The sequence below is a fragment of the Canis aureus genome, chromosome X (genome assembly GCF_053574225.1).
Source record: "Canis aureus isolate CA01 chromosome X, VMU_Caureus_v.1.0, whole genome shotgun sequence".
Lineage (NCBI taxonomy): Eukaryota > Metazoa > Chordata > Mammalia > Carnivora > Canidae > Canis > Canis aureus.
In genome coordinates this window covers 43,299,637-43,326,979 of record NC_135649.1, presented here as the reverse complement: position 1 = coordinate 43,326,979, position 27,343 = coordinate 43,299,637, and the positions used below count along the sequence as shown (strand labels likewise).

The 27,343-nt window shown below is 35.1% G+C and overlaps 1 protein-coding gene across 9 annotated transcripts in view; it reads right to left on the bottom strand.

Annotated features, from left to right (window-relative positions):
* The window catches only part of NUP62CL (nucleoporin 62 C-terminal like), a 94,564-nt gene that overhangs the window by 15,544 nt on the left and 51,677 nt on the right, over window positions 1-27,343 (bottom strand). For 5 of the 9 annotated variants that reach the window (XM_077890011.1, XM_077890008.1, XM_077890012.1 and 2 more), the window contains 8 exons: window positions 24,858-24,970; window positions 23,229-23,327; window positions 18,504-18,660; window positions 12,364-12,514; window positions 12,079-12,128; window positions 11,332-11,466; window positions 9,498-9,609; window positions 5,458-5,524 (listed from right to left, as the gene is read on the bottom strand). In XM_077890011.1, coding sequence (XP_077746137.1) covers window positions 5,458-5,524; window positions 9,498-9,609; window positions 11,332-11,466; window positions 12,079-12,128; window positions 12,364-12,514; window positions 18,504-18,660; window positions 23,229-23,327; window positions 24,858-24,970 — 884 coding nt within the window. The remainder of the gene's footprint in view (window positions 1-5,457; window positions 5,525-9,497; window positions 9,610-11,331; window positions 11,467-12,078; window positions 12,129-12,363; window positions 12,515-18,503; window positions 18,661-23,228; window positions 23,328-24,857; window positions 24,971-27,343) is intronic. The other 4 variants (XM_077890014.1, XM_077890015.1, XM_077890007.1 and 1 more) reach the window with 2 other exon arrangements.

Sequence of the window (27,343 nt, the reverse complement as noted above, 5' to 3'; positions counted from 1 at the left end):
ACCTGTCTGGGCCACAGTTTCTTCATTTATATAAAGTAAGTCCTCTGCAGCAATAGCAACCTTAATTTTATTAGTAGGAAAACATTGGCTGAGAGCCTTGATACTTCACTTTTGACAAAGAAGATCCCAGCCAAGAGAAAAAAATTACTGTAATCTTTCTTTACAGCGTATTTATAATTTGACACCCCCTAACTCCACCCAAGAAGCATTGCTCGTTATAGGAAAATATGCAACACACAGGAAGACAATTGAGTCAAACTTTGCATTATCTTATTCCTTAGTGTTTTCTAAGTCACTGATATTCTCCCACATCTCAGCCATTCTCACAACTTCTCCAAGGTAAGTAATTTTTAGTGATAAATTTCCTGGAACTACCTTCTCTAGACCAATTTAATAGCTACATTTTGAATCCAATGGCTTTGTTGTCTTTCCCCCTCTCCCTCTCTCCTATACACAGTGATCTCTGATAACCAGTTCTGCCACTTTCATTTACTGACTGCTAACCTGGGCTATGCACTGTTCAAGGAAAGTTCAACATTGTTTCTTTTAGTCCTTATAAAACAAACAAACGAACAACAACAAAAACCCAAACCCTGAAAGGTAAATATAGTCTCTCATTTTTCAAATGAGGATACAGGCTCAGAGAGATTAAGCAACAGTTTAGGTCACACAACTATTAAGTGGTAATGTCTTGACTTGAACCCATACCTATTAGATTCAGAAACTTCTCCTCATCAGGTAACTCATACTAAAGCAATATAGAATTTAACATCCCTGATGATTCAAAGGGTTTAGAAAGAGACAGGACACTTCTTCCTCTGAGAGAAGTAAAGGTGGATGATATAGGTATGTCTGGAAAGGGAAAAAGGTGATAAAGTTCATGGTTGATGACCTCTATTAATGAAGAGAATGAGGAATCTGGAAGTGAGAAATGAGAAAATTTGTATTGTTTTCATACTATATCTTTAAAGAATAACTATTCTGATTGCCTAACTAGCCCCCATTTATCTCAATTACTGAGGTCTCACTATATTCCATATTTTAGACAAAAGCTATAAAAATGATTTTCCCCCATATTTTTATTTTAAATCTATAGAAAGTTGAGAGAATAGTAAAAATCACAAGCTTGTATATCCTCCATATAGATTAACCCACTGTTACTATTTTGCCTCAAATTGCTCTCTTTCTCTTCACAAGATTTTGGTTGAACCACCTGAAGGAAAAATAGACATGACACTTCTCTAATGTAGCACACAGCTTCTAAGAATAAAAATATTTTCCTACACAGCCACAAAAACACATGTAAAAAATAAAAAATTCATTAATATCATTTAATATACATTTCTTATTCAGTTTCCCTAATTCTAAATAATGTCTTCTTGAGAAAACAGGTGATAAACTCCTTGACATTGGCCTTCATGATGATTTTTTGGAACTGACTCCAAAAGCAAAGGTGACAAAATCAAAAACAAATAGGACTATATCAAACTAAAAAACCTGCACAGCAAGGAAACCATTAACAGAATGAAAATACAACCCACTGAATGGGAGAAGATATTTGCAAATGATATTTCCAATAAGGAATTAATATCCAAAATATATAAAGAACTTATACTACTCAATACCAGAAAAACAATCCAACTAAAAATGAGAAGAAAACATGAATAGACATTTTTCCAAAGAAGATACACAAATGGACAACAGACATATGAAAAGATGCTCAACATTGCTCATTATCAGGGAAATGCAAATCAAAGTCACAATGAGATACCACCTCACACCTGTCAGAATGCCTATTATCAAAAAGATAAGAAATAACAAGTGTTGGCGAGGATGTGGAAAAACAAGGACGCTCATACACTATCAGTGGGGATGTAAGTTGGTACAGTTACTATGAAAAACATTATGGAGGTTCCTCAAAAAATTAAAAATAGAACTACCAATGATCCAGTAATTCCAGTGCCATGTATTTATCTGAAGAAAATGAGAACACTAAAAAAAAAAAAAAAGAAAGAAAATGAGAACACTAATTTGAAAAGATATACACACCCTTATGTTAATTGCATCATTATTTACAATTGCCAAGATATGGCCACAATCTTTAGTGTCCATTGCTGGATAAATGAATAAAGAAGATTTGGTGTACAGAGAGGGTATGGGTGGGGGGATGGGTGAAATAGGTGAAGAGGATTAAGAGTACAGTTATCATGATGAGCACTGAGCAATGTATAGAAATTGTTCAATCACTATGTTATACACTTGAAACTAATACATCATTAATTAGACTAGAATTAAGTTTTTTTAGAAAAAGAAGATTTGGTATACACACATACACACAAAATGGGATACTACTCACCCATAAAAAAATCAAATCTTCCCATTTGTGATAACATAGATGGAACTAGAGGGCATTATGCTATGTGAAATAAGTCAGACAAAGACAAATACCGTATGATTTCACTTATATGTGGAATCTAAAAAACAAATGAACAAACAAAACAAAACAAAACTCAAAAAAAGAGAACAGCATGGTGATTGCTAGAGGGGAGAAGGCGAAATGGTGAAGGGGGCCAAGAGGTACAAACTTCAATTATAAAATAAATAAGTCATGGGGATGTAATGTACAGCATAGTGACTCTAGTCAGTAATACTGTACTGCATATTTGAAAGTTGCCAAAAGAGTAAATACTGAAAGTTCTCATCCCAAGAAAAAATTTTTTTTGTAATACTGTATGGTGATGGTTGGTAACTAGACTTACTGTGATAATCATTTCATAGCATATATAAATGTCAAATCATCATGTTGTACACTTGAAACTAATATAATGTTATAGATAAATTATACCTCAATAAAAAATAAAAAGGAAGGCAGGCAAGGAAAGAAAGGGGGAAGAGACAGAGAACAAGAACAAGAACGAAAGAAAGAACGAAAGAACAAAAGAATTAAAGAACAAAAGAAAGAAAGGCAAGAAGAGGAGAAGAAAGTCTGGTTTTGATCCAGTATCCAAAATCAACATAGTAGACTTAATTGTTATGTTTCTTTTAGTCTGAGACAATCCCCTTAACTTGGTTTTAAATCCCATGACTGACTTTTTGAAAAGTCCCAAGCCAATTATGTTTCACAATGTGTTACACAGATTGTCTGATTATTTTGTGATTTTATTCAATTAAACATTTTTGATAAGAATACTACATTATCTTTCAAAATGTCTCAACCATAGAATGTCTGTTTTCTTACGATTAGATTCACATGAGCCATTTTTTTTCACATGAGCCATTTTTGATAAGAATATTACATATGTGATATTGTGTATTTCCTATCATGTCAGATCAAGAGGCACATCATCAAGTTATCCCACTATTAGTGATATTAAGCTTTATCACTTGATTAAAATGGTACTTGTCAGATAGTTCTGTTGTAAAGGCACATTTTCTTCTTTATAATTTTTAAGTAATGTGTGGAGTGATACTTCTGAGACCATGTAAATACCCTGTTCCCCAACAATCTTAAACTCAGTGGTACTAGCATTCACTGATGAGCCTTGCCTGAATCATCATGATGCTGGGGATGCAAAATGGTGACTTTCTCACCAAACTGTACAATTAAAGTGGGTGAAACTTATGGTATATAAATTCTACTTCAATAAAACTGCTTTTTAAAAATTAACTCAGTAACATGCGATCTGTATTGTGTCCATTCCTTCTAGCATATTTTTTCTGCCAAGAAATGACTGACAGTTGAAACATTTTATAAATGAGGCAAGTTATTCAAGATCAGGGTAAACTTAATATAAATGCTCTGTTGAAATTTTTTTAATTGCTGTTCTCTAATTCTATCATTCCTTCTACAATTATTAGCTGGCCCACTTCTATTAAGACTTCTCCCCCTGTACCTCCTATTTCTCAATCTCTCTCTCTCTCTTTCTCCCCCTCTCTCATCATTCAAGATTCATGGATTTTTCCTCCTCAGTGTATTATAATAATCCATTACTGATACTCTTTTTGATGTTCAAACCATCCTAATTTGGCCAATAGAATCCATTCAAACACAATCTCATGTCCTGAAATAACCCCATTAGTTTTGAACAATCTATTTTCTTGCATAAAAAGTTCCTAGGGGCACCTGTGTGGCTCAGTCAGTGAAGCATCTGACCCTTCATTCCAGCTCAGGTCATGATCTCAGGGTCATGAGATCAAGCCCCAGGTCAGGCTCTACACTGAGTAAGGAGCCTGCTTAAGATTCTCTCACTCTCCCTATCTCTTTGCACCTCCCCCTCCATTCATGTTCTCACTCTCCCTGTAAAAAAATTTAAAAAATAAAAAATAAAAAAGTTCCAAACTCACCCTGTATATTCCCTAAAACCTGAGATCAGCTATTTCCCCAAGAAGCCTTAGTTACTTTTAATGGGAATGGTATTTAGAAACAAAGATTTAGGTCCTTGATGGGGTGTTTATTGCTAATGGGGTTTGTCATTGCTTCCTGGCCCTTTATATAAAAAGAACAAGGTAATAGGAAGTCACACTAATATTTGCATCAAATTTATGATACAAATATAAAAGAATGAACAGAAAATATCTTCTCTTTTACTTTCAATGAAAATCTTGGTTTCCATTATCATTACTACCCTTATGCCTCTGCTTTATTCTACCATATATAAGATGGCAATAATATTGTTATATTAGAACACATATAACATAATATAGTATAATTCTGAAACTAACAATAACCTATTAAGAAAGTCTAAGATTTTTCTTAAAAGATTTTATTTATTTATTCATGAGAGACACAGAGAGAGAGAGAGGCAGAGACACAGGCAGAGGGAGAAGCAGGCTCCATGCAGGGAGCCCAACATGGGACTCGATCCCGGGACTCCAAGATCACACCCTGGGCTGAAGGCAGGCGTTAAACTGCTGAGCCACCCAGGGATCCCCCGAAAGTCTAAGATTTCTTTACAGTTCTTTTCATCCTTAAGATTACATCCTAGTACGAATGTACTATCAAGAATAACGCGTTCAAAAGTCATCTGAGCTGCATGATTATGTTATAGTTACATAGGTTTGTTTGGTTTCAGTTTGCATGTATTCAATTTTAGCATTTGTCTTTCTTTCCATTATTTTTGGCTTAAGTCTAATTTTTGAGTGTTTAAACTTTTATATGGGCCCAAAATCAAAACTACATACAAAGATACACTTGGAGAAGTCCTATTACTGTCCCTATCTCCTCTACCTCATTCCTATATAGCCCCTATTTTCATTAGTTTCTAATTTATTCTTCCTGTGTTACACTTTATAAAAACAAGCAATTATAGTTCTTCAGAATTAATATACATACTGTAAATTAAGTAATACCCCTAGAACCAAGTTCTCATTTAAATGTGGTCATGGTGCACAAAACCTGACTTACATCCATTGTCTAATTGCAATAATGGATATTTTCATGTACAAATAAACTCCCACCTGAATTCTGATTAATCCACTGTAGAGAGTCCATATGAGCATTCAGAATTTTGCAGATCTGCTGGAGCTAAAAACATATACAAATTTTTTACATTAAGATTATTCTGATATGGTAAACAAAACAAACAAAAAATTGAAATTAAGAAGTGACTTTTCATTTCTTTTGGTAAGAAATGGACTGAGGATATATAAAATATTAATGACATTTTTTGCTATTTCATATTTATAATGTTCATTACATCTTTATATTACTTCAATCTATTTTGTAACTGTGAAGAATGTGATTCCTATAATTCAATAAGACACTGACTACCACAGTACAAAAATAAGTAAAAAACATTTAAAGATGTTTCACAAGATAAGAAATTCATATAATAATTTTAAAAATTATGTTTTTCAACCAAATCAGCAATATTTTACATTCTATTAGTTTCAGGCATATAACTTAATGATTTGTTATTTGTATATATTGCAAAATGATCACTACAATATGTCTTGTTAACATCCATGACCGAATGTAGTTAAAAACATTTTTTCTCATGATAAAGCATTTAAAGATCTAATCACTTAGCAATTTTCAAATATGCAATACAGTATTATGAATAATAGTCACCATGCTGTACATTACATCCCCAAAACTCATTTTATACCTGGAAACTTATACCTTTTGACCACCTTCACCCATTTCACCCACTATCCACCCCTGCCTCTACAACCACCAGTCTATTCTCTCTATGAGCTTGTTTCTTTGGTGTTGGTGTTTTTAAATTCCACACATAAGTGAGATCATATGGTATCTGTCTTTCTCTGTCTTACTTATTTCACTTAGCATAATGTCCTCAAGGTCCAACCATATTGTTGCAAATAGCAAGATTTCCAAGTCAGCAAGTTTTAATAAATGGTAATACTCAGTTGTCAAGTGTGTGGAGAAAATAGGTACATTCCTATACAGCCTATAGTAATAAAAATTGACCCAACCCTTCAAAATGTAAATTTTTACAATATATATCAACAGTCTTAAAATATTTATAACTTTTAACTCAATATATTTTACTTCTAGGAACGTATCCAGAGGAAATAATCAAATCTAAGCATAACTGGTCATTACAGAACAATTTTATAATGGCAAAAAATTGGAAACAATATCTCCACCAATTTAAAAAAGTAATATAATATATTATGGTAAAGTCACTTCTAATGAAACATTATAGTCATTAATACTTTTAAAAAATTTCCAAAGTTTTCAAAGAATGCTTAAAATTGGGCAGTCCGGGTGGCTCAGTGGTTTAGTGCCACCTTTGGCCCAGGGCCTGACCCTGGAGACCCGGGATCGAGTCCCACATCAGGCTCCCTGCATGGAGACTGCTTCTCCCTCTGCCTGTGTCTCTGCCTTTCTCTCTCTCTCTCTCTGTCTCTCTCTCTGTGTCTCTCATGAATAAATAAATTAAAAAAAGAATGCTTAAAATTTTGAGAAAACACTGTGAAAGAATATGAAATGAAGACAGAATACAAAACTCTATATCCTTATGATTCCAATGCTATTTAAAACAAAAGAATTTTTACCAGCATAGCAAAAAGACTTGGAAAAAATATAGCAATATATTAGAAAGGTATTGATAATAGAGATGATTTAACTTTCTTCACAGATTTCCATATTTTCTAAGCATAATACATTGAGTAAGTATATGTATTAATTCTGTAGTGAGATATACTGGACATTTAAGAATGTTTTTAGAATACTTTTGATGACTATTCTAGTAAAGTCTAGTATAATAAAGAAAGTAGGAGGACATGAAAATGTTACCACACTTAAAAGAACAGTATGTAATGAAAATAGAAATTTAGCATATTTTAACATAACAAATAGAAATACAACTTGTGGTAGGAACAATGAGTTTTTGAAAGAAAATGTAACTGAAGACCATATGCCATAATATGGATCTGCTTAATAAAAAATTTAGGTGTTAGGTAGACTCTCCTATCTCACCCACACCCCTCCTCTGCATGGAAACAGTAAAAACAAACAGGTAAATCCCATCATTGTGAATATCATTAAATATCATTGCTATTTTCCTACCCTGGTGTATGGCCCACAGTAAAGAAGGTTTGTTGATCTGGTTATAATAAATTATCTACAAGAATATTATTGTTCAGCAAATGTTTCTCTCTGCTTCGCACCCGCACCCGATGATTTATGCTATCTGAGAAAAAAAGATGAATTGTTGCTGATCTCTTGCTTCTTTTGTCCTGCTACTGAGCTGCAATTATCTTTAATTGACTCATCTTAAATATCTCAATCACTCTTGTGAGGAAAAACAAAAACAAAAGACACACCATTTACTCCCCACTACCAAAATAAAATAAAACAGTTTAAGGCTAAGTAGAGAAAAAGGATAAAGATAGGATTACAGTCCTCTTTTACTAACTCTATTCAGAAACTTCTCTTATTTTAATTCAAACACAGACTAGACATCAGCTCTGCCTCATATCTAAATCTACATGTATTTATTCATAAAAATTCTTTTATAAAGTAAGTTTAGATTTTATAATCACAATGGTGAGCTAATATTTCATAAAAGGAAAACTTATATTCTGTCAACTCTTGATCATCTATGTGAACACAAGGAGATGGTAGCATAGATAATCCCAGACTAATTTATATTTGTCTTTGTTCAATTTTAGATTTGCCCAAAGTAGAGAATGGCATAATTTTTATAGCTAGAGGGGACTTCAAGATCATTTAGTCTACCCTTGACATTTTGCAAAAGAAGGAGCTAAGATCCAGAGAGATTAAGTGACTTAAATAAAACTCTAATGCTTTCTCAACTATACTATGCTGTCTCTTTATGATTAAAAAAGCTAGTAGTGTGTACATAGATAAAGAACTGTCTGTATGATTGGACAAAGAGCTTACTAAAGAATAATCACGATATATATCCTTTGTCCTCACCTACCCAGATCCCAGCCTCACTCTGAATTATAATCAACAGACAGAAAGTACAATGGAAGTTCCCACAATGGGAGATTCCTCTTACCATTACTGCCACAGAGTGAGAGAGGGAAAAGAAGAACTCCATTTAGTTGCTAAGACAATAGGGAAAGGTAGAGGAAATAGACTCTTTAATTAGAGCATAGATAAAGGAAAAAACCCAAATCCTTTCTTATGGCCAAATTAATTCAAAACATCTCAACTCTGTAACTGGAGCCTCAGCTTTATTTTTCAATGCTAAAATACACTTACATTATGAGATAGGTAGCCTCTACAAGGCAGGTGGAAACCTAATAACCACATCTAACAAAGTTTCTATATATACAAAATATATATTAAGACTCAGAAATTATATTAAGAAAAATATTCTTTAAGACTCAAATAGTTGGCTTATCAAAATTTTAAGATATAACCTAGTCATAAATTAAGGATTGCCTGGATATACCTATTTTTCTTAAGATTTTATTTATTTACCCATGAAAGACACACACAGAGAGAGAGAGAGAGAGAGAGAGAGAGAGAGAGAGAGGCAGAGACACAAGCAGAGGGAGAAGCAGGCTCCATGCAGGGAGCCCGACGTGGGACTCGATTCCAGGTCTCCAGGATCAGGCCCTGGGCTGAAGGCTGCGCTAAACCACTGAGCCACCCGGGCTGCCCGTGGATATACCTATTAAACACAAACATATATACTCACAATTGAATGAACACACAGATAAATATATAAAAAGAAGAATGAATTAGCCAGTGAGTAAGGGAATAGAAAAATAAGTACAGGGACATATTTAGCTATGTGAAAAACAGGGAGAAAACCCTGAAAATTTAGGGAGGAAAGTCATTTTTTTAATCCTCCTGGGGATAGTCACAAAAAACTCATAACCTTTTCTGTTCCTAAATATCTCCTGCCCTATTTAACTATATCCCAAAGTTCGTATCTGTAAAGGCAGATAAGGAGCACAAGAGGATAGGAGAAGGTGAGTAGCTAAAGGAACTCACAGAATACTAATTTCATATTAAATCTTGGCTGTCTAAATAGATAAAGCAGTTCACACACCGGGTCAGTAGTGTCAGCAGGACTTCCAAATGTATTCAGGTGCTCAATAATGTCCTTGAGATCTTGGGCCATTCGTTTTAGCTGAGCATCTATATTTTCTGCTAATCTGTAACTGAAAAAGCAAGTAAAATAAAATGATTATTAACAAGAAATGCTTTCTCCACTATGTCTTGTTACTGACATAGAAAGAGGATACTGCCAGTTGATTTGCACCAATTTCCCCTACCTTCTAAGTAATTTTCAGTTATAACAAATGGCACATTTTTATGTAGGCAGCATTCATGACCTTATTATTACCATCTTCTACAAAGACACCAAAGGTGAAGGCTTTCACCCATCTTGCCATTTTTGCAGTCACCTATTTACCCTCTGGATAATGTTCCAGGGAGCTCTGAAGCAATGAATCTCTTTTTAGCTCTTACAATGAACTCATAAGACATTTAAATACATGAGAAGTTATCGGATATTAAGCAGTATTCGGTAAGTGCTCAGATGTCTTCAATGTTTTTAAATATGCACATCTTCAAAGTAAAGTCTTATATAAATATACCCCATCATCCAACAAAAGATGTTTTGAGAAATGAGATTAACAATAATCAAAATTAGGTAAATCTGCTAAGTTCACAGCAAATATTAATTGGCTAAATTCTCAGATTTCCACCCAAAGTATTTACACATACATAAATACACACTTAACCTAGTCAATAATGTTTATGAATTAAAGTGATCAGAGTTTTTCAACCTTAATGTCTTATAAAGATTAAAGGATTCAATGAGATTTATTGATAACTATCCATTGCCTTTCTGTCCCAAAGTATTTAAAGGTAATTGATTACCTTGATTGCTGAAGATCCTACTAGGGATCCCACCACAATATAAATCTGACTACATAAAAACAATTGGAAAGAACTAATGTTTCAATTATTCCTTCAAATTACAATTAGGAACTCATGGCCAAAAATGTAACTCTCTGTTTCAAAAAAATGATAGAATGCTTAGAAAGCAATGCAAAGAAAAAAAAAAGATTCACAAAGGCTGAAATACAAAAGCAGAAATAGAACTAAGGTCCATACAGATTAGCTGTACTTACCATATTTAACATACTTACAGAAGAATTAATTTGCAAGGCTTTAGAAAATAAGCTCCATATTAACTCACTAATAACCTATTACTAAAGGGAGTCTGATTTGGTCTCAGCCTGGTTTATGTAGCACATTCAGACAAGTGTTTCCTAACAACACTTTATTATATGGCCGGATTACCAAATTTCAGTTATGGAGAGATAGTTACTATGGGGACGCTGGTAATGTTCTCAACAAAAAGACTGAATCACACACATAAAAAATATATTCAGCCCAAGACATTGACAAAATCATTCAATTTTGAAAGCTATGCAGTCTGCCCCCAGGTTAACAAATTGCCTTTAAAACAGCCAATGATTTATTATTGAAGCAATTGCATTAACATTAGGTTTAAAAGAGTCAATATAAATAGGAGACCATAAATATCGCATGATACTATGACACCACACACATGAAACTTGTATTTCTAATTTAAGAACAAATTTGACAAATATAAAAACTTTACAGTGGTCATGGATAAGCTTGAGATTATTAACTGTACAAAACGCTATAAAACAAAACTGCCAGAATGATTACTTCATTTTCAAGCACTCTGAAAAGATAAATGGAAAAGAGCCAAGTAAGTTGACAAATGCAACTACAAGAATTTGTCCTTTTCTAACAATTTTTCCCTGCCTTTCAATTTTATTTTCCCCCCTTTTTTTAAGTAGCTAAATTTTACCCCATTCTTTGATCTTTATCCAGTTACTTACGTCTTCCCATGCACCTTATCTGCATGCTGCAGATACACAGACCCACTCTGGTCCTTCACAAACTCCTCTAAAGGGGTCAAGAGATCTTCTAGTTCCTTCTGCTGTGACAGAATAAAATCTAATTCTTGTTCCAGCCTGAAAAAAAACAAGTCAACGGAAGAGCCAATGAAAGGAATTTGGAGTACAAAATAAATGTCAAAAACTGGGCAGATATGTTCTCATTCATTTGGGGAATATAAATAATAGTGAAAGGGAATATAAGGGAAGGGAGAAGAAATGTGTGGGAAATATCAGAAAGGGAGACAGAACGTAAAGACTGCTAACTCTGGGAAACGAACTAGGGGTGGTAGAAGGGGAGGAGGGCGGGGGGTGGGAGTGAATGGGTGACGGGCACTGGGGGTTATTCTGTATGTTAGTAAATTGAACACCAATAAAAAATTAAAAACAAAAAACAAAAAACAAAAAACAAAAAACTGGGCAGCCCTGGTGGTTCAGCGGTTTAGCGCCGCCTTCAGTCCAGGGTGTGATCCTGGAGACCCAGGATCAAGTCCCGCATCGGGCTCCTTGTATGGAGCCTGCTTCTCTCTCTGCCTGTGTCTCTGCCTCTCTCTTTCTCTCTCTGTCTCTGTGTCTCTCATGAATAAATAAATAAATAAAATTTTAAAAAATGTCAAAAACTACAACAAGGAAAAAAAAGGACAAGAAATAGATCTTTAATCTTTCAACCTAGGGAGTCTAACATTCTACCTCTGTTGATCCAGTTTCACTTTTTCCACTTCTCCATGTAAAGTAGTAATCTATAAAGGAAAAAAAGAATATAATAATGTAAATCTTTGAATTTATGTTGTAATTTTAAGGTAATATTAATTTTCTCATATACACTTCAAATATGAACAATTTCCTAATTCAGGACACTCATTACATATGGAAAATATTTTTCAGTTGATCACCAATATTGGGATAGAAAATTAACCACAAAACATATCTGTGCTCTTGTGCAATGCAGGTAGATTAATGTGACTATCGTCTTACCTTCTCACCATTCTCAATCAATGTACGGTCCCAAGCATTGACCTGAGTGGCCTGGTGAAGAAAGTACTTCTCTTGATCTTCTAAATCAAGGCTCCATTTGTTTATCAGACCCTCTAACTGACCATATGTCATCACAGGAGTTACAATTGCACTAAAAAAAAGGATACAGTAAGATCATATGATCATACTTTTAAAAGTATAACTATATTTCTGAAATGAATAATGTAGGAGGATTTAGAGAAGAAAATATCACATGAATTTTTCAGACCTGCTCCCCAACAAAACCAGCACAGGTGGTAAAGATTATTTCAAAAACAATCATTTCAAAAGCTGTGGAAATTATCCTAAAGGGATATAGCAAGTTTTTTTAAAAGATCTATTAAGAAATCTACTAAATTCCAGTAAGAACAGCTAAAGTCTGTGCCACACTTGCTTGCTTCCTTAACCCTCAGCTCAGCACGATGCAAGTTCCATTCTGGGTGCACATGGCCAGAGACAGGACTCCCTCTCTCCATAGCTCTTTGTCAAAATGATCCGTTCCCAGTCTAAGTAGTGGCCACAAAACAGTGTGCAGCTGATCTTCCATCCTCCACTTGGGCAGAACCAAGCAGAACTCTGACTCCCCTTCCAGGTGGTATCAAATAGGCTAAGCAGGTAGCTGATTTTCCATCCCGTGACTGGCAGAACCAGGCGATGCCCTGATTGCTTTGCTGGGGCAGTGTCAGCAGGGCTGAACAGAGAGGTAATCATCGATTCTCTGCTCAGCAGTGGCAGGTAGTGTTCTATTTCCCTCTACCAGGGTTGTGTTGGCACTGGCAAGTGACAAAGTGAATCTAAATAACCACCCAGGGGCAACACAACTTAATCAATCAGTGAGAAAGGGTTAGTTCCCACTGGGCTTCACCACTTGTCTTCGGTGTCAGTGGGACCCAATGGGGAGCTAACCTCTGTGCCCACCTGGCATGACTGAGACTGAACAAAGTGAGGCAAACTGGAGCTAGTCAGGACTCCACATCCCACCACCCTGGTGTCAGCAGGGCTTGATGCGGGGCTTAACCTCTGCAACCTACTGGGGAAAATCAAGACTGAAGGAGGGAGAGCAAAGCAGGGCTAGTCAGCACTCTGACCCCCTTCTCTACAGAGCCTGTGTCAGGGAGGCCCCAGTAGGGAGCCAAGCTTCCATACCAAACCAGCATCAAAAGGCTAAATGAAGTGATAAGAGACAGAACATTGCTATCCTGCTTCCTCACTCCTTCTGTGCCAGTGGTGCCCGAAAGGAAGCTGAAATTCTGCCTCCACCCTTCAGCAACTAAGCAGTATGAGTGGTCCCCCACTTCCTCTTGTTCTGGGGTCCAGAGACCCAGCTGCAAGCTAAGCCAACATCCCAACTTGACGCAAAGAAGTGGCGTGACCCATTGCCCCACTTTCATGAGGAAGGGGTCAGAGGACTGAGGGGTTCCTGATTTAAAAAAGAAAATAAAACAGGGCCCAGACTCTCCTAACGTAATAGACTTAATGTCCAGGATACAACTGAAAATTACCTGTCCTATCAAGAACCAGAAATATCACAACTCAAAAGAGAAAAGACAATTAAAGGCACTGACAAGGAGAGGTAGCAGATGTTGGAATTCTCTGAAAAGAATTTGAAAGCAATCATCAAAGAATGCTCCAACAAGCAATTGCGAATTATCTAGAAACAAATGAAAACTAGAAAATCTCAGCAAAGAAACCGAAGTTATGGAAAACAATCAAATGGAAATGATAGAACTGAAAATTAAAATAACTGTAAGAAAAAACTTACTTAGTGAGTTTGATACTGGAGTGAAGATGACAAAGGATAGAATCAGTGAACTTGAGAGTAGATCAATAGAATTTACAGAACTGCACAGGGATAAAAAACACAAAAAATGAAAAAAATCTAAAGAACCTAGAGGATGATAATAAAAGAGATAACATTCCTATCATTGGAGGATGATAGAGAGGAAAAGAGAGAATGGTACTGAAAAAGTATTCTGAAAAATAAAGGTGAAAACTCAAATTTGGCAAATGATATAAATCTACAAATTTAAGATGCTGAGCAAACCCCAAAAGAATAACTCAAAGAAATCTGCACTAAGACACATAATACTTAAATTTCTGAAAACTAAAGATAAAGAAAGAGAAGAATCTTGTAGGTAGCCAGAGAGAAACAACACATTAATTAAAAGGTAATACCAATTCAAACGACAGCAGTTTTCTCATCTTAAACCATTGAGGCTAAAAGGAAGTGTCACAACATTTTTCGAGTACTGTAAGGAAAAAAAAAACTGTTGACCACAACTTCTCTAATTGGTGAAAATGTCCTTCAGAAATGAAAGGAAAATAAAGCTATTCTCTTGCAAGATTTTTTTGTTGCTGGCAAATTAGCTAATCAGAAAAAGAAAATGAAAACAGAAGATGGCTTGGAACTTCATAAAGGAAAAAGTCAAAATGAACAAAAAGGGTAAATATAATAGACTATCCTACTTCTCATGAATTTTTAAGTCATATTTGATGGTTGAAGCAAAAAGTATAACACCACATAATGTAAATGGAAGAAATACTTGAGACAAACTTAAAAGGTAAGAAGAGTAAAGAGAGCTAAATGGAATTACCAAACCTTTTTTCCCCCACAGGAAAATTAAAAAAAAAAAAAGAAAAACAAAAACAGAAGTAACAAACGAATGACAAGTAATAAAATAGCAGACTTGAGCCCTAACATATCAATAAATTGCTTATATGTAAATGTGCTAAATATACCAACTAAAAGGCAGAAATTGGCAGAGTGGAGAAAAATTATGATCCATCCAAATGCTATCTATAAGAAACTCACTTGAAATACAAAGACACAAATAGGTTGAAAGTAAAACGATGGAAAAAGATATACATGCAAGATTAATTTTTTAAAAGAGATGGATAAAGTCAATTTTAGAGCAAAGAAAATTACCAAAGAGGGACACTGCATAATGATAAAGGAATCAAAGCACCAGGGAAGGCCAACAATCTTAAATGTGTAAGCAACCAAACCAAACAGCAGAACCTTAAAAATATAAAAAGCAAAACTGGTAGAGCTAAAAGGAGAAACAGAAGAATCCACAATTCTAGTTGGGGACTTCAAACTGCTGCTCTCCACATCTGAAAGAAGCGATAGAAACAAAAGCTGCAAGGTTACAGATCTGAAAATACAAGGAAGTAGGAACTCATCATCATAAATAAAACATTCCACCCAATAGCAGAAAACACAACTTCCAGGTACCTGTGGAACATCCACCAAGAACTCTATCTTCATCCTAAAATGAACCTGAACAAATATAAAAGGACTGAAGTCACATAGAGCATGCTCTCCAACTACAATGGAATCAAACTAGAAATCAATCTTTTCTTTAAAAAAAAAGAATATGCAGTATACAGCTAATGCAATGGTGAGGATATTTATAGTATTAAATGCTTACATTAGGAAAAGTGAAAGGTCTCAAAACAATAATCTCAGCTCATACCTCAAGAACTTAGAAAAAGAGCAAAATGAACCCAACACAGAAAGAAAGAAATAATAAATCGTAGATATCAATGCAACTGAAAATGAAAAACAGAATAATCATTGAAATAAAAGCTACTTCTTTCAAAAAGGATGAATAAAATTGATAAAAGAAAGGTACAAAATACCAACATAAGAAATGAAACAGCTATTAAAAGTGTAAAAAGAAAAAAAAATAAAAAAATAAAAGTGTAAAAAGAGGGACACCTGGGTAGCTCAGAGGTTTAGTGCCTCCCTTTGGCCCAGGGCAGGTTCCTGGAGTCATGGGATCGAGTCCTGCATCGGGCTCCCTGCATGGAGCCTGCTTCTCCCTCTTCCTGTGTCTCTGCCTCTCCCTCTCACTCTTATGAACAAATAAAATCTTTTTTAAAAAGTGCAAAAAGGAAAACTACAACTTTATATTCATAAGTTCAACAACTTAGAAAATCAAACCAATTCCTTGAATACCATACACTACAAAAACTCATGAAAGACGAAACAGATAACCTAAATAGTCCTAGAACCATTCAAGAAATTGATTTGTAACTTAAAACCTCCAAAAAAAATACCCAGGCCCCAAGTTTTCACTGGAGAATTCTGCCATATATTTAAGAAATACAATTTTATACACAATTTTATACAATTTATTCTATAAAACAGAAGAGAAGACAATACTTCTCAGATCATTTTATAGGCTAGTATTATCCACATACCAAACCAAAGACAGAATAAAAAACGAAAAAAAAAAACAAAACTACAGACTAATAGCTCTCATGAACTTAAATATAAAAGTCCTCAACCAAAATACTACCAAACTAATTCAAAAATGTATATAAAAAATTATACATCGGTCAGTTAACCATCTGCCTTCAGCTCAGGTCATGATCCCAGGGTCCTGGGATTGAGCCCCATGTTGGGCTCCCTGCTCAGTGGGGAGACTGCTTCTTCCTATCCCCCCTGCTCCTGCTTTCTCTTACTATCTCCGTTTCTCTTTCTCAAATAAATAAGCTTTTAAAAATATTTAAAACATGGACCATTAAAAGAAAAATTGATAAACTAGATCTTATCAATTAAGTTTTTCTTTGGCAAAATACCCTATTAAACAGATGAGAAGACAAGTTACAGATTTAAAGAAAATATTTATAAACCACATATCTGACATAAGACTGAATCTAGAATATATAAAACTCTCAACACTTGAAATGTAAAAATGAAATTCAAGTAGAAAATGGACAAAGACACGACGTAAACAGCCACATTACCAAAGAGGATATGCTGATGGCAGATAAACACATGAAAAGATGCTCAACATCATTAGTCATCAGGGAAATGCAAATTAAAACCATAATGAGATAACATTTCACATCTATTAGAAGGGCTAAAATAAAAAGTAGCGACAACTCCAGAACCTGGTAAGAATGTGGACAAGCTGGATCCCTCACAAATTACTGTCAGGTTTGTAAAATGGCACAGCCACTCTGGAAAAGAATTTGGCAGTATCTTAAAAAAATAAACATGTAACAACCATACCACCCAGTTAACTGCACTCTGGGCACTGATCCCAGAGAAATGAGACTTATATTCACACACACACAAAAAAAAACAAAAACAAAAACAAAAACCCAACCCTGCATGTAAATGTTCTCAGCAGCTTTATTCATAACAGCCAGAAACTGGAAACAACCTAGAAGTTCATCAACAAGTGAATAGTTAAACTATAGTATATCTTCAATACCATGGATCACTACTCAAAAATAAAAAAGAACAACTATTGATGCACATGGCAAACTTATCTCAAGGAATTATGCCTAGGGGAAAAAACAATCTTCAAAGATCACATAATATACAATTTATTTGTATAACGTTTCTTTAAATGTCATTCATAGGAATAGAGAACAGATTCATTGTTGCCCAGGGTCAGGGAAAGGAGGAATTGGTAGTGAGTATGGCTATAAAAGGGCAACAGGAAGGATCCTTGTGCTGATGGAACTATCCTGTATCTTGATTGTATCACTGTACTCTAGCATTGCAGGATGTTATTACTGGGGGATATTAGGTAAAGGACACACAGAATTTTTTGGATTATTTCTTAGAAGCACATGTGAATCTACAACGGTCTCAAAATAAAAAGTTTAATTTAAAAAACAATTAGAGAGGAACATGGCATAGATTCTAAGAATACAGTCTCTGGAGCTCAACTGCCTGAATTGTAATCCTGGCTCAAGCGTTACCAGAGGCAGATAATAAAATTTCTATGCACTCCAGTTTTCTCATCTATAAAATGGGAACAAAAACCACTGACTACCTCATAAAGTTATTGTGAGGAATAAATGCTATGATGTTTGCAAAGCACTGTCACATCACTAAACATAATAACTGCACAGTGAATGTCAGCTATTCTTAATAATAGTAATAATATAATGGTAATAAAATATAGGTGTGCTATTAAGTGTTCAACTTCCTAAGCTATAGAAATCCTTCATCTACTCCTACGACTGAGTAATTTGCCTAATTTTCAAACACTATTCTAAAGCTATACAAGCAAATCATACCTTGTACATGATAAATAAAATTAAATTCACACAAATTTTCAAATAAACAGGCTTACTTAACAGTCGAAGTAAAAGGTAGAGAATTAATACCGACTGGAACAATGTTATTAATCCCAGCTGATGTCAGTGACCTTAGGTTCAAGGTAAAGCCACTAGTGGTTGTAGTAGTGGTGGTCGTGGTAACAGTGGTAGTAGTCGTTGTGGATGCTGTAGCTGGAAAATAAAAATGCATGTTAGTAAGAAATTAAAGGCTTATTTTATTTAGTCCTTGATCATTCAGGATAAAAGGTATAGAAGCATTTTTTAAAATGTGAAATTGAACTCAAAGTTGTGTGGGTTTGCACTCAACATTGTTGTAATATGAAATAATATGAAGTGACATACAGCAGGCCAGATACCTGGGTTAACCTTTCTGCTAAAAATAAAAAATTCTGGATATGTGTGTCGAGAAAGCAAATTTACAACTTAACCAGGCCTATAATCATTAAAGAAATTGAATTAATCCTCAAAATTCTTCCCATAAAAAAACCTTCAGACCTAGATAACGTCACTAACAAATTCTACTAAATTTCCAAGGAAAGAATAATTGCAATCTTATACAAACTCTCTGTACATCTGTATCTTTGCATACTTACATGAATATATCTGTGTAATTAATTCCTCGAAATGAAATCTCTAGATCAAAGGATCAGCACGCTGTATATTTTATTTTATTTATTTTTAAGATTCTTATTTATTCATAGAGACAGAGAGAGAGAGGCAGAGACACAGGCAGAGGGAGAAGCAGGCATCATACAGAGAGCCTGAGGTGGGACTTGATCCAGGGCCTCCAGGATCACGCCCTGGGCTGCAGGCGGCGCTAAACCGCTGCGCCACCGGGGCTGCCCTGTATATTTTAATATATCTTGCCAAAGTGCCCAATCAAAAAGATTTTGCCAATTTACATTTCTATCAGTAGGGGAGAGGGCTTGTTTCTCTAAATTATAGCCCATACCAGGCAATATATCTTCACCAGTCTAATAGGTAAAAGCCTCTAAAAGCTTCATCTACAGCCCAAACTTCTCTCTTATGTGTCTTTTTTCATCATACCCCTACTAGAATACCTAGCCCTCTCTAGATGAAATCCTGAATATACTTCATGGCCTAACTCAAACTCTTCCATCCCCTATATCTGTCACCCACTTCTCTTCAACTCCATCATTATCCCTTGGTTTTCAGAACTTCTATAGCACTTTTGGTTTTTCCTACACACTGAGCACTTAAAAGAAGAATTCACAGAAAACTGTGGCTGATGGGGACTGTGAATGTTTTCTTTTCTTCTTTTTGGTTCTCTGTGTTTGCAAATGTTCTTGGTAATTAATAGATGCTGCTTCTGTAACAAGAAATTTATTATAAAAATACATTATAACATGTACACAATTGTTTGTTTTACAATAGCCTTGCTTTCCCAATTAGCAAAATTTTCAGGTTAATGGCCATACTAGATAAATACATAAATAATGTTGCCTGCCAAAATATGCATGGAACTATATTGACCGAAACTGGACTACTCCATTCTTGCTGAGGGATCAAGCTCAGATACTCTTTTTTTTTATACCATTAATTCTGTCCTTTCCTCCTGGTTCACATTTGACTGGGACAAGAGTGGGCATCTGAAGTACAGTATTCCTCCCATATACTACTGGCAGCCTATACAAGGGTCTGGCATAGAAAGCTCTAGACAAGCAGGGATAAAATAGGTCAGAATCTCATTTTCAAAAATTTAGAATTACGGAAAGAATGAGACTATAGGTAGAAACATAGAAATATTTCAGAAATATGGGAAGAATCAAACTGTAAGCAGAAATTTGGAAATATTTCCAGAAGTCTGAAAAGAATCAGACTATAGGCAGGAGGGTTGAAAGAACCAACAGAGGACAGAAAAGAAGTAGAATTAAGGAGTCTGAGGAAGTCAAAATTAAGAATAAGGTAAGTGGCACCTGAGTGGCTCAGTCAGTTAAGCATGTGCCTTCTACCTTCAGCTTGGGTCATGGTACCAAGGTCCTGGGATCCCAGCTCATCAGGGAGTCTGCTTCTCCCTCTGCCCCTCCCCCTGCTCATTCTCATTCTCTGTCATAAAAATAAATAAATAAATAAATAAATAAATAAATAAATAAATAAAACTTAAAAATAATAAAATAATAAAATAAACTTTAAAAAAAGAATAACTTAAAATAGTACAGTAGAAAAAGAGATAAGGAAACAAATGAGAAGTTAGAAAAGAGAAGAATAAGGGAGAAGAGCTGAATTATGTTTATGCAATAGATTTAGGTCCCTAAAGCTGCCTTTAGAACTCTTAAATTCCAGTTTCTTTAAAGTTCAGTGCCATTACAATACCTGGGTTAGATTTTTAAGAGATTCCATTTCCCTTTTGGCCACAAAAATGCTTACAAGAATGCCCTCCATTCTTTGGGTTAACATTCTTAAGGGTGGAATCAACACTACAGGGAAAGAGGGTACCCAGTCACAAAGGATCCCTGGGGTCACTTATCACTCGAGTGATAGATAGGGAAGATGACAGATTGGATCCCCTGGGGCATTCTTACAATCCTATGTCATTGAAATCATCTGAGATAAAAATCTTATCTGAAAAGAAACTTCCCCCAGAAATACTGAAACTTAATCACATGATCGAGACCCCTCCTTTATTTATTTAATTCGTTCAAACACTGTGTAACTACTACATGCTAGACAAAAAAACAATTAAGAAAAAGAAAAAGTTCTTCTTAGGAAGCTTTTTTCACCCAAAGCTGTATTTTTTTTTTTTAGCAATCTGGACTTCCTAGCATGGACAGATGTGCAAAGATGATACATAAGAAAGTAGCAGATTCTAGGATTATGTGTATGTGTGTATTTATAATGATCTCATTTTTGTAAAACAAATCAATGTATGTTTGTATGTGTTTTAAAAAAGGCTGGAAAGATAAACACCAAACTGTTCACTCTAGAGACAGTGTTATATGTATATACATATATATACATGTGTGTATGATTTTTTATAATAAAAAAAGCAACTACCATCACTACCAAAACATCTCCACAAAGATGATGAATAATACCTTCAGGAAATTAATACCTGTCAGCCTAAACATAAAAGAATCTTGAGTCATAAAAAAATAGTATGATTATTTTAACCTTTTTAAACAGTATTTATCTTTGTTCCTTATCTTTTATGGCATTTTAAAAAGGTGTAAATTAGCTCTGGCATAGGAGATAATACTCAAATAACAATAGTATTTCAATTAATACCAAAAAAGCAATGGATTTGAGAATGAAGGTTCCATCACAGTTTGATTTTGCAAGTTATGACTTTGGTCTAAACTAAATACAGTCAACTGTATATTATCCATGTAGTAAAAGGGAAGCACACATTTGCATTTAAATAAATCTCATTCTGATGGTCTTAAAGATCGTTATATAAAATAGTGAAAACATCCTTCAAAATACCCTACTATCCAATTTTCCTATCCAAACATTTTCCATACAAAAGATAAAACTGATAACAAGCAAGCTTCTCTTAAAACTTGCTGATTATACTTAGGGCAGAGAATAATCCCAAATGACAATAAATTTGCAGACACAGCCCCTTGAAAACTGCCCTACAAGGCTGATTTGTGAGGAAAAGAGTCTGAGCTAGTAAATATGCTTGGGGAAAAGGAAAAGTGAGCAAGGGGAAAAAACCAACTCTGAGGTAAGGGTGTCAAATTGAGATATGTCTGATGGGGAGATGGGTATATGAGGGAATGGTGGATGGAATGGCCAGGAAGGATAGGTTAGTAGCAAAGGTACCAGTTTACAGGACCGAATCTGAGACCTAGCTAGAGAGGGGATGATGGGTTATGGCAGAGTCACTGAAGAGCCTGCCAATTCATATTTCAGTGACTCAACCCATGGCTGAAAGAATCAGTTCTTTGTTCAGCATTTTACGGGGGAAATTATGGGTTATGCTATTTGTAAATACAGTAACCTATAAAGTTCTCAAGACACACTCTTCACAACTCTCATGGGTTGTCCAGTTGCCTAGTACATAGCAGAAACACAGTTAAGTATCAATCATGCAAAAGAATACATAGATGGTGGACATCTCTGTTAAGAAATAATTTAAATTTAAAAGAGAGTGACTTTTCATTTATGCCAGGTTTGAGGAAAGATTTATTCAGCCTTACATAAACTTTTCAAATAAAATAAATAATACTTTCCTAGGATGGAGTCTGACTTAAGTGGTAGGTTTAAGTAACAACTGACCCCTGACCACCCAGCTCACCATAAACTATAAGGCTACGACTATCCAAGTTCTCTTCAACCGACAACCTAACTATCTCCTAACTGGCAGAAACAAATTTAGGATGGAAACTCTTGTAATCAATTTTGCAGAAGGTCGACTTTAACACAGGTCAAAATTAAATTAAGCATAAGGGAAAAAGAACTATCAATCCTAATATACTGGGTCAATGTAAACACTATGCTCAATAATAAAAATTATTAAATTTAAAAGTTGACAAGAATTTGATAGCAGCATTGATTATGGTCATCTCAAAGAAAGTAGCATCATTGGTATCAAATGTCTCACTACACTTTGGCAATCATCACTATTGGTGTACCTTTTGCATACTATGATGAAATGATCAAAACTTACTTAGTCCTAAAAACTATGGAATACAACTTACTTACTGCTTGTTACACAGCACATTTCCAATGAGTATCCAAACACAGCATACACCCCAGTAATTCTAAAATCTTACTAGATGCAGTATGAGCTGCTCCACCTGCTCCAGGGAATTTTAATCCAAATCCCAAAGTTATGCCACCAAATGTGCCCATTGAAGTTGCTGGAGCACCAACTGCAGAGAATAACATAATATTACCCATTACACTTTAATTTAAAAACAGTGAATAATTTATAGAGTCTTTTTCATCTGAAGAGCCTTTTAGAAACTTCTGGATAAACTCCAAAAAAAACCTATGGTAAATCCATTTATAAGAAATGTGCAGAAAAGGCAAATCTACAGAGACAGAAGATAGATTAGTAGTCATCTGAGACTGAGAGATCTTATTTGGATGACAGAAATATTCTAAAACTAGAATGTCATGGTACTGTGAAGATATCTCAAAAGCAGAGTCAGCTTATATGGACCTGTAAGAAAGAATTGCTCAACATTTGCTGTTATTGTACTAATGTAAGATATATAGTTATTAAGATCACTGAATTGTACACTTAAAATAAGTTAACTTTATATATGTTTTACCTCATTGAGGTTACATATACTATGGTTGAGAATTCTTTTCATTTGGCAAGGACCTCAAAGACAGGAATGAAAACAAGCCTGCCAGAGGTCAGAGGGCAAGTCTTTGGCTGAAAATGGAATGCATTCAACAATTATAACTTTCAGCCTCAGGCATGGTCATATTCACAAAATCTGTTGTGGTGGACAAGGATATTGCTTACATGTATCAAAAGGCTAATTGTGTCTCAAAATTGGAAGTCTATTAGGTAGAAAATACAACCCAAGTGTAACTATGCCAACTTCACAAGAGGATAGGGATGACAGACCATTATTTTTCACCCTGAACTAGGCATGAGTAATTCCCAGAAAGTTTTATTCCCAGGAATGTGACAATCTTGCTATAATAGGGCTGTCCGGGGATCATATTACAGCTAGAATTAAAATAACGAAGTCTAATGATAAATGTCATGGTACTGTGAAGATATCTCAAAAGCAGAGTCAGCTTATATGGACCTGTAAGAAAGAATTGCTCAACATCTGTTATTGTACTAATGTAAGATATATAGCAAAGAAATTGGGATTACAAGATAATTAATATCCCACTTCTCAGCTCAAAGCATCCAGATGTTCCTCTTCATGGAGAGAAGCCACAAGGCAACACACACTGTCAATTAAAACCTAAAACTGGTCCTTCTGTCATCCATCACTTCTGATAGATAAAATGTAAGGACCACAAACCTGCTCTATCTAAAAAGACACATGATAGCAAGGCTCCAACATTTAATTCCCATTTTATCTTATTCACATGGATAATAAGACTTCTTCCCTTCAGACATACTTGGCAAAACTCCCACAATTCCTATTCCCATTAGCTTCAAGAAGTTGTTTCAAAACATTACAATGTTAATTAATTATATGCTTAAAATTGTAACTTTAAGCTGGAATAATCATGTTAACACAAAATTCACAGCTAAAGCCATGACAATTAGGTTCTGAAGCAAAACTACTATTGATATTAGCAATTACAGATGGGTTGGAGCTTAATGATAATTTATGAGATCCAAGAGTTCCATAGCTTATATTGGCAAAGTGAGTTAAATGGCTGGATGCGAAATAACAATATTTTCTTTGCAACCAGTAACTTACAAGAGAGCCCAGTAGCAGCAGCAGAAGTAGAAGCATTTGACGTTGAAGTAAACAGCATGGTGCCTGAACAAGTAGTGGCGTCAGCAGCCGATGCTGAAGCCAAACCTAAAAATCTAAGTAACAAGCAGAAAAATATGTCACCAAAGAATAATTTTTCAAACATAAAACACCATTATAACAAGGTACATTTATATGAAGAAACTGAAACAAATCAAGGAAAATCAGATACTCTGAAATCTAATAAATAAAACATAATAAAAGCCTGATTTAAAAAAAAATACTTTATCAGTACTGCTTAGCACAGCCAGCCTTCTAGCACCATCATAAGAAATTCTACTTTACTGAAAAAGTAAATTTAAGTGGGGGATCGGATCCACTTCTAGAACTGCAACACAAGAAGTCCTGGGGACCTATTCCTCAGTGAAACAACCATAACTGGTAATAATAATAATAACAACAACAACAATAACATAATAAAAACAATTTGAAATCTCAGGAAATCATCCTAAAGATACACAGCAAATAAAGAACATTTATTCAAGAAAATCTGCTAAGATTCAGTTATACCAGTGGGAGTCTAGAATATGAACCACAACCCACTCCCTACCTTCCCTCTATACTGCCCCCCCCAACCTTGAAGAAAGTCACACTCCAGGCAGGAATGGCCAACAATAGTGGCATGGCCCCATATCCCAACTAAGGGATATAATATTTCACTGGGCAAGGCAAGCAGCCAGCAAATCACCTCCAACAAAGATTTAATGGGTTGAAATTCCTGGTGAGTACAGCCAAAAGTTGAGGGACTCCCTTCCTTTAGTCAGCCCTCATTCATAGGACAGAGGCCCTACACCAGGCACAACAGGTTAAGAATACAGGAGGCCCATCACCCCTACTCTGACTGCCTTATAGCACTGAGGTTCCATGCCTGAAGTGATAAGCAAGAGGGTCAGAGGAAACTGGCCCTGCACAGTGCCCAAAGCACTATTTCAAAGATTTTGCCCAGGGGTAAAAGGAGGCCCCTAAAAACAGAGAGAGCTCCCAAGCTATACCCAAAAGAATTGACTTTATTTGAAAAGGAGTATGAGGGGGAAAAAAAAGGAGTATGAGGAAATTAAAGCCAAAGGACTCTATCTCAAAGAAAGTGGAGATTTTGGTGCTAAGCAATTTTTTTTTTTGGTGCTAAGCAATTTAGAGGAAACAAGTAGCTCCATAAGAGTAACAGTTGAGGCTGTAGGCCAGCTAGTTTACCAGGGGCAATGAGGGAAAGAAAAAGCTGAATAGTCCTCCGCCTGAGATCAGAAGAACCAAGTACTCACCTTGGATGAATCTTGAAAATATCATCCTAAATGAAAGAAGCCAGGCACAAAAGGCTACATATTGTATGATTCCATTTATAAGAAATGTCCAAAATAGGCAAATCAAAAGACATAGATTAGTACATGCTAGGAGCTGGGAGTGGGTAATTGGGGGGGGGGGTGACTGCTAATGGGTACCAGGTTTCTTTTTGGGGTAATAAAAATATTTTGGAATTGCACCGTGATGATGGTTACTCTCTGTGAATGTTTTTTTAAAAAGACTGAATTACACACTTTAAAAGGGTGAATTTTAAGATATGTGAATTATACCTCTATTATGCTATTATTTTTAAAAAGCAGGATCATCTCAACAGAAGTAGAAAAAGCATTTGAGAAAATTGAACACAGCTTCATGATGAAAATGCTTAACAAACTACAAAGAGAAGGGAACTTCTCCAACATGATAAAGGGCACTTACGAAAAAACCACAGCTAACATCACATTTAATGATAAAAAAAACTGCATACTTTCCCACTATTATTAAGAATGAACCAAAGATGTCTGCTCTTCCAAACAATACATTAGAAGTTCTAGAGAGAACAATTAGATAAGAAAACAAAAATAAATGGCATCTAGGTCAAAAAGGAAGAAATAAACCTATTTCTATTCACAGGTGACTTGATCATGAACATAGAAAATTCTATGGCAGCCACAAAAAAATCTATTAGAACATCAAACAAGCTCAGTAAATTTGCAGGATTCAAGACCAACACAAATAAAATGAATTACAATTCTATATACTGGCAATGAATAATCCACAAATGAAATTAAGAATATCATTCCACTAATAATTTCTCAAAAATACTTAGGAGCAAATCTAGCAAGAGAAGTGCATGCAAGACTTATACCCGGGAAAATAGAAAACATCACTGCAAGAAATTAAAGACATCCTAAATAAATGGAAATATATCATGTTTGTGGATCAGAAGATTTAGTATTTTTAAGATGGTATGGTAGACAGAAAAATGGTCCCCAAAGATAGCTGCCTCCTAATACCCAGAGCCTGCAACATATTACCTTACTTCACAAAAAGGCCTTTACAGATGTGATTAAGGTTCAGTACCTTGAGATAGGGAGATTATCCTGGATTATCCAGGTAAGCAAAATCTAATGACGCAAATCCTTAAAAGT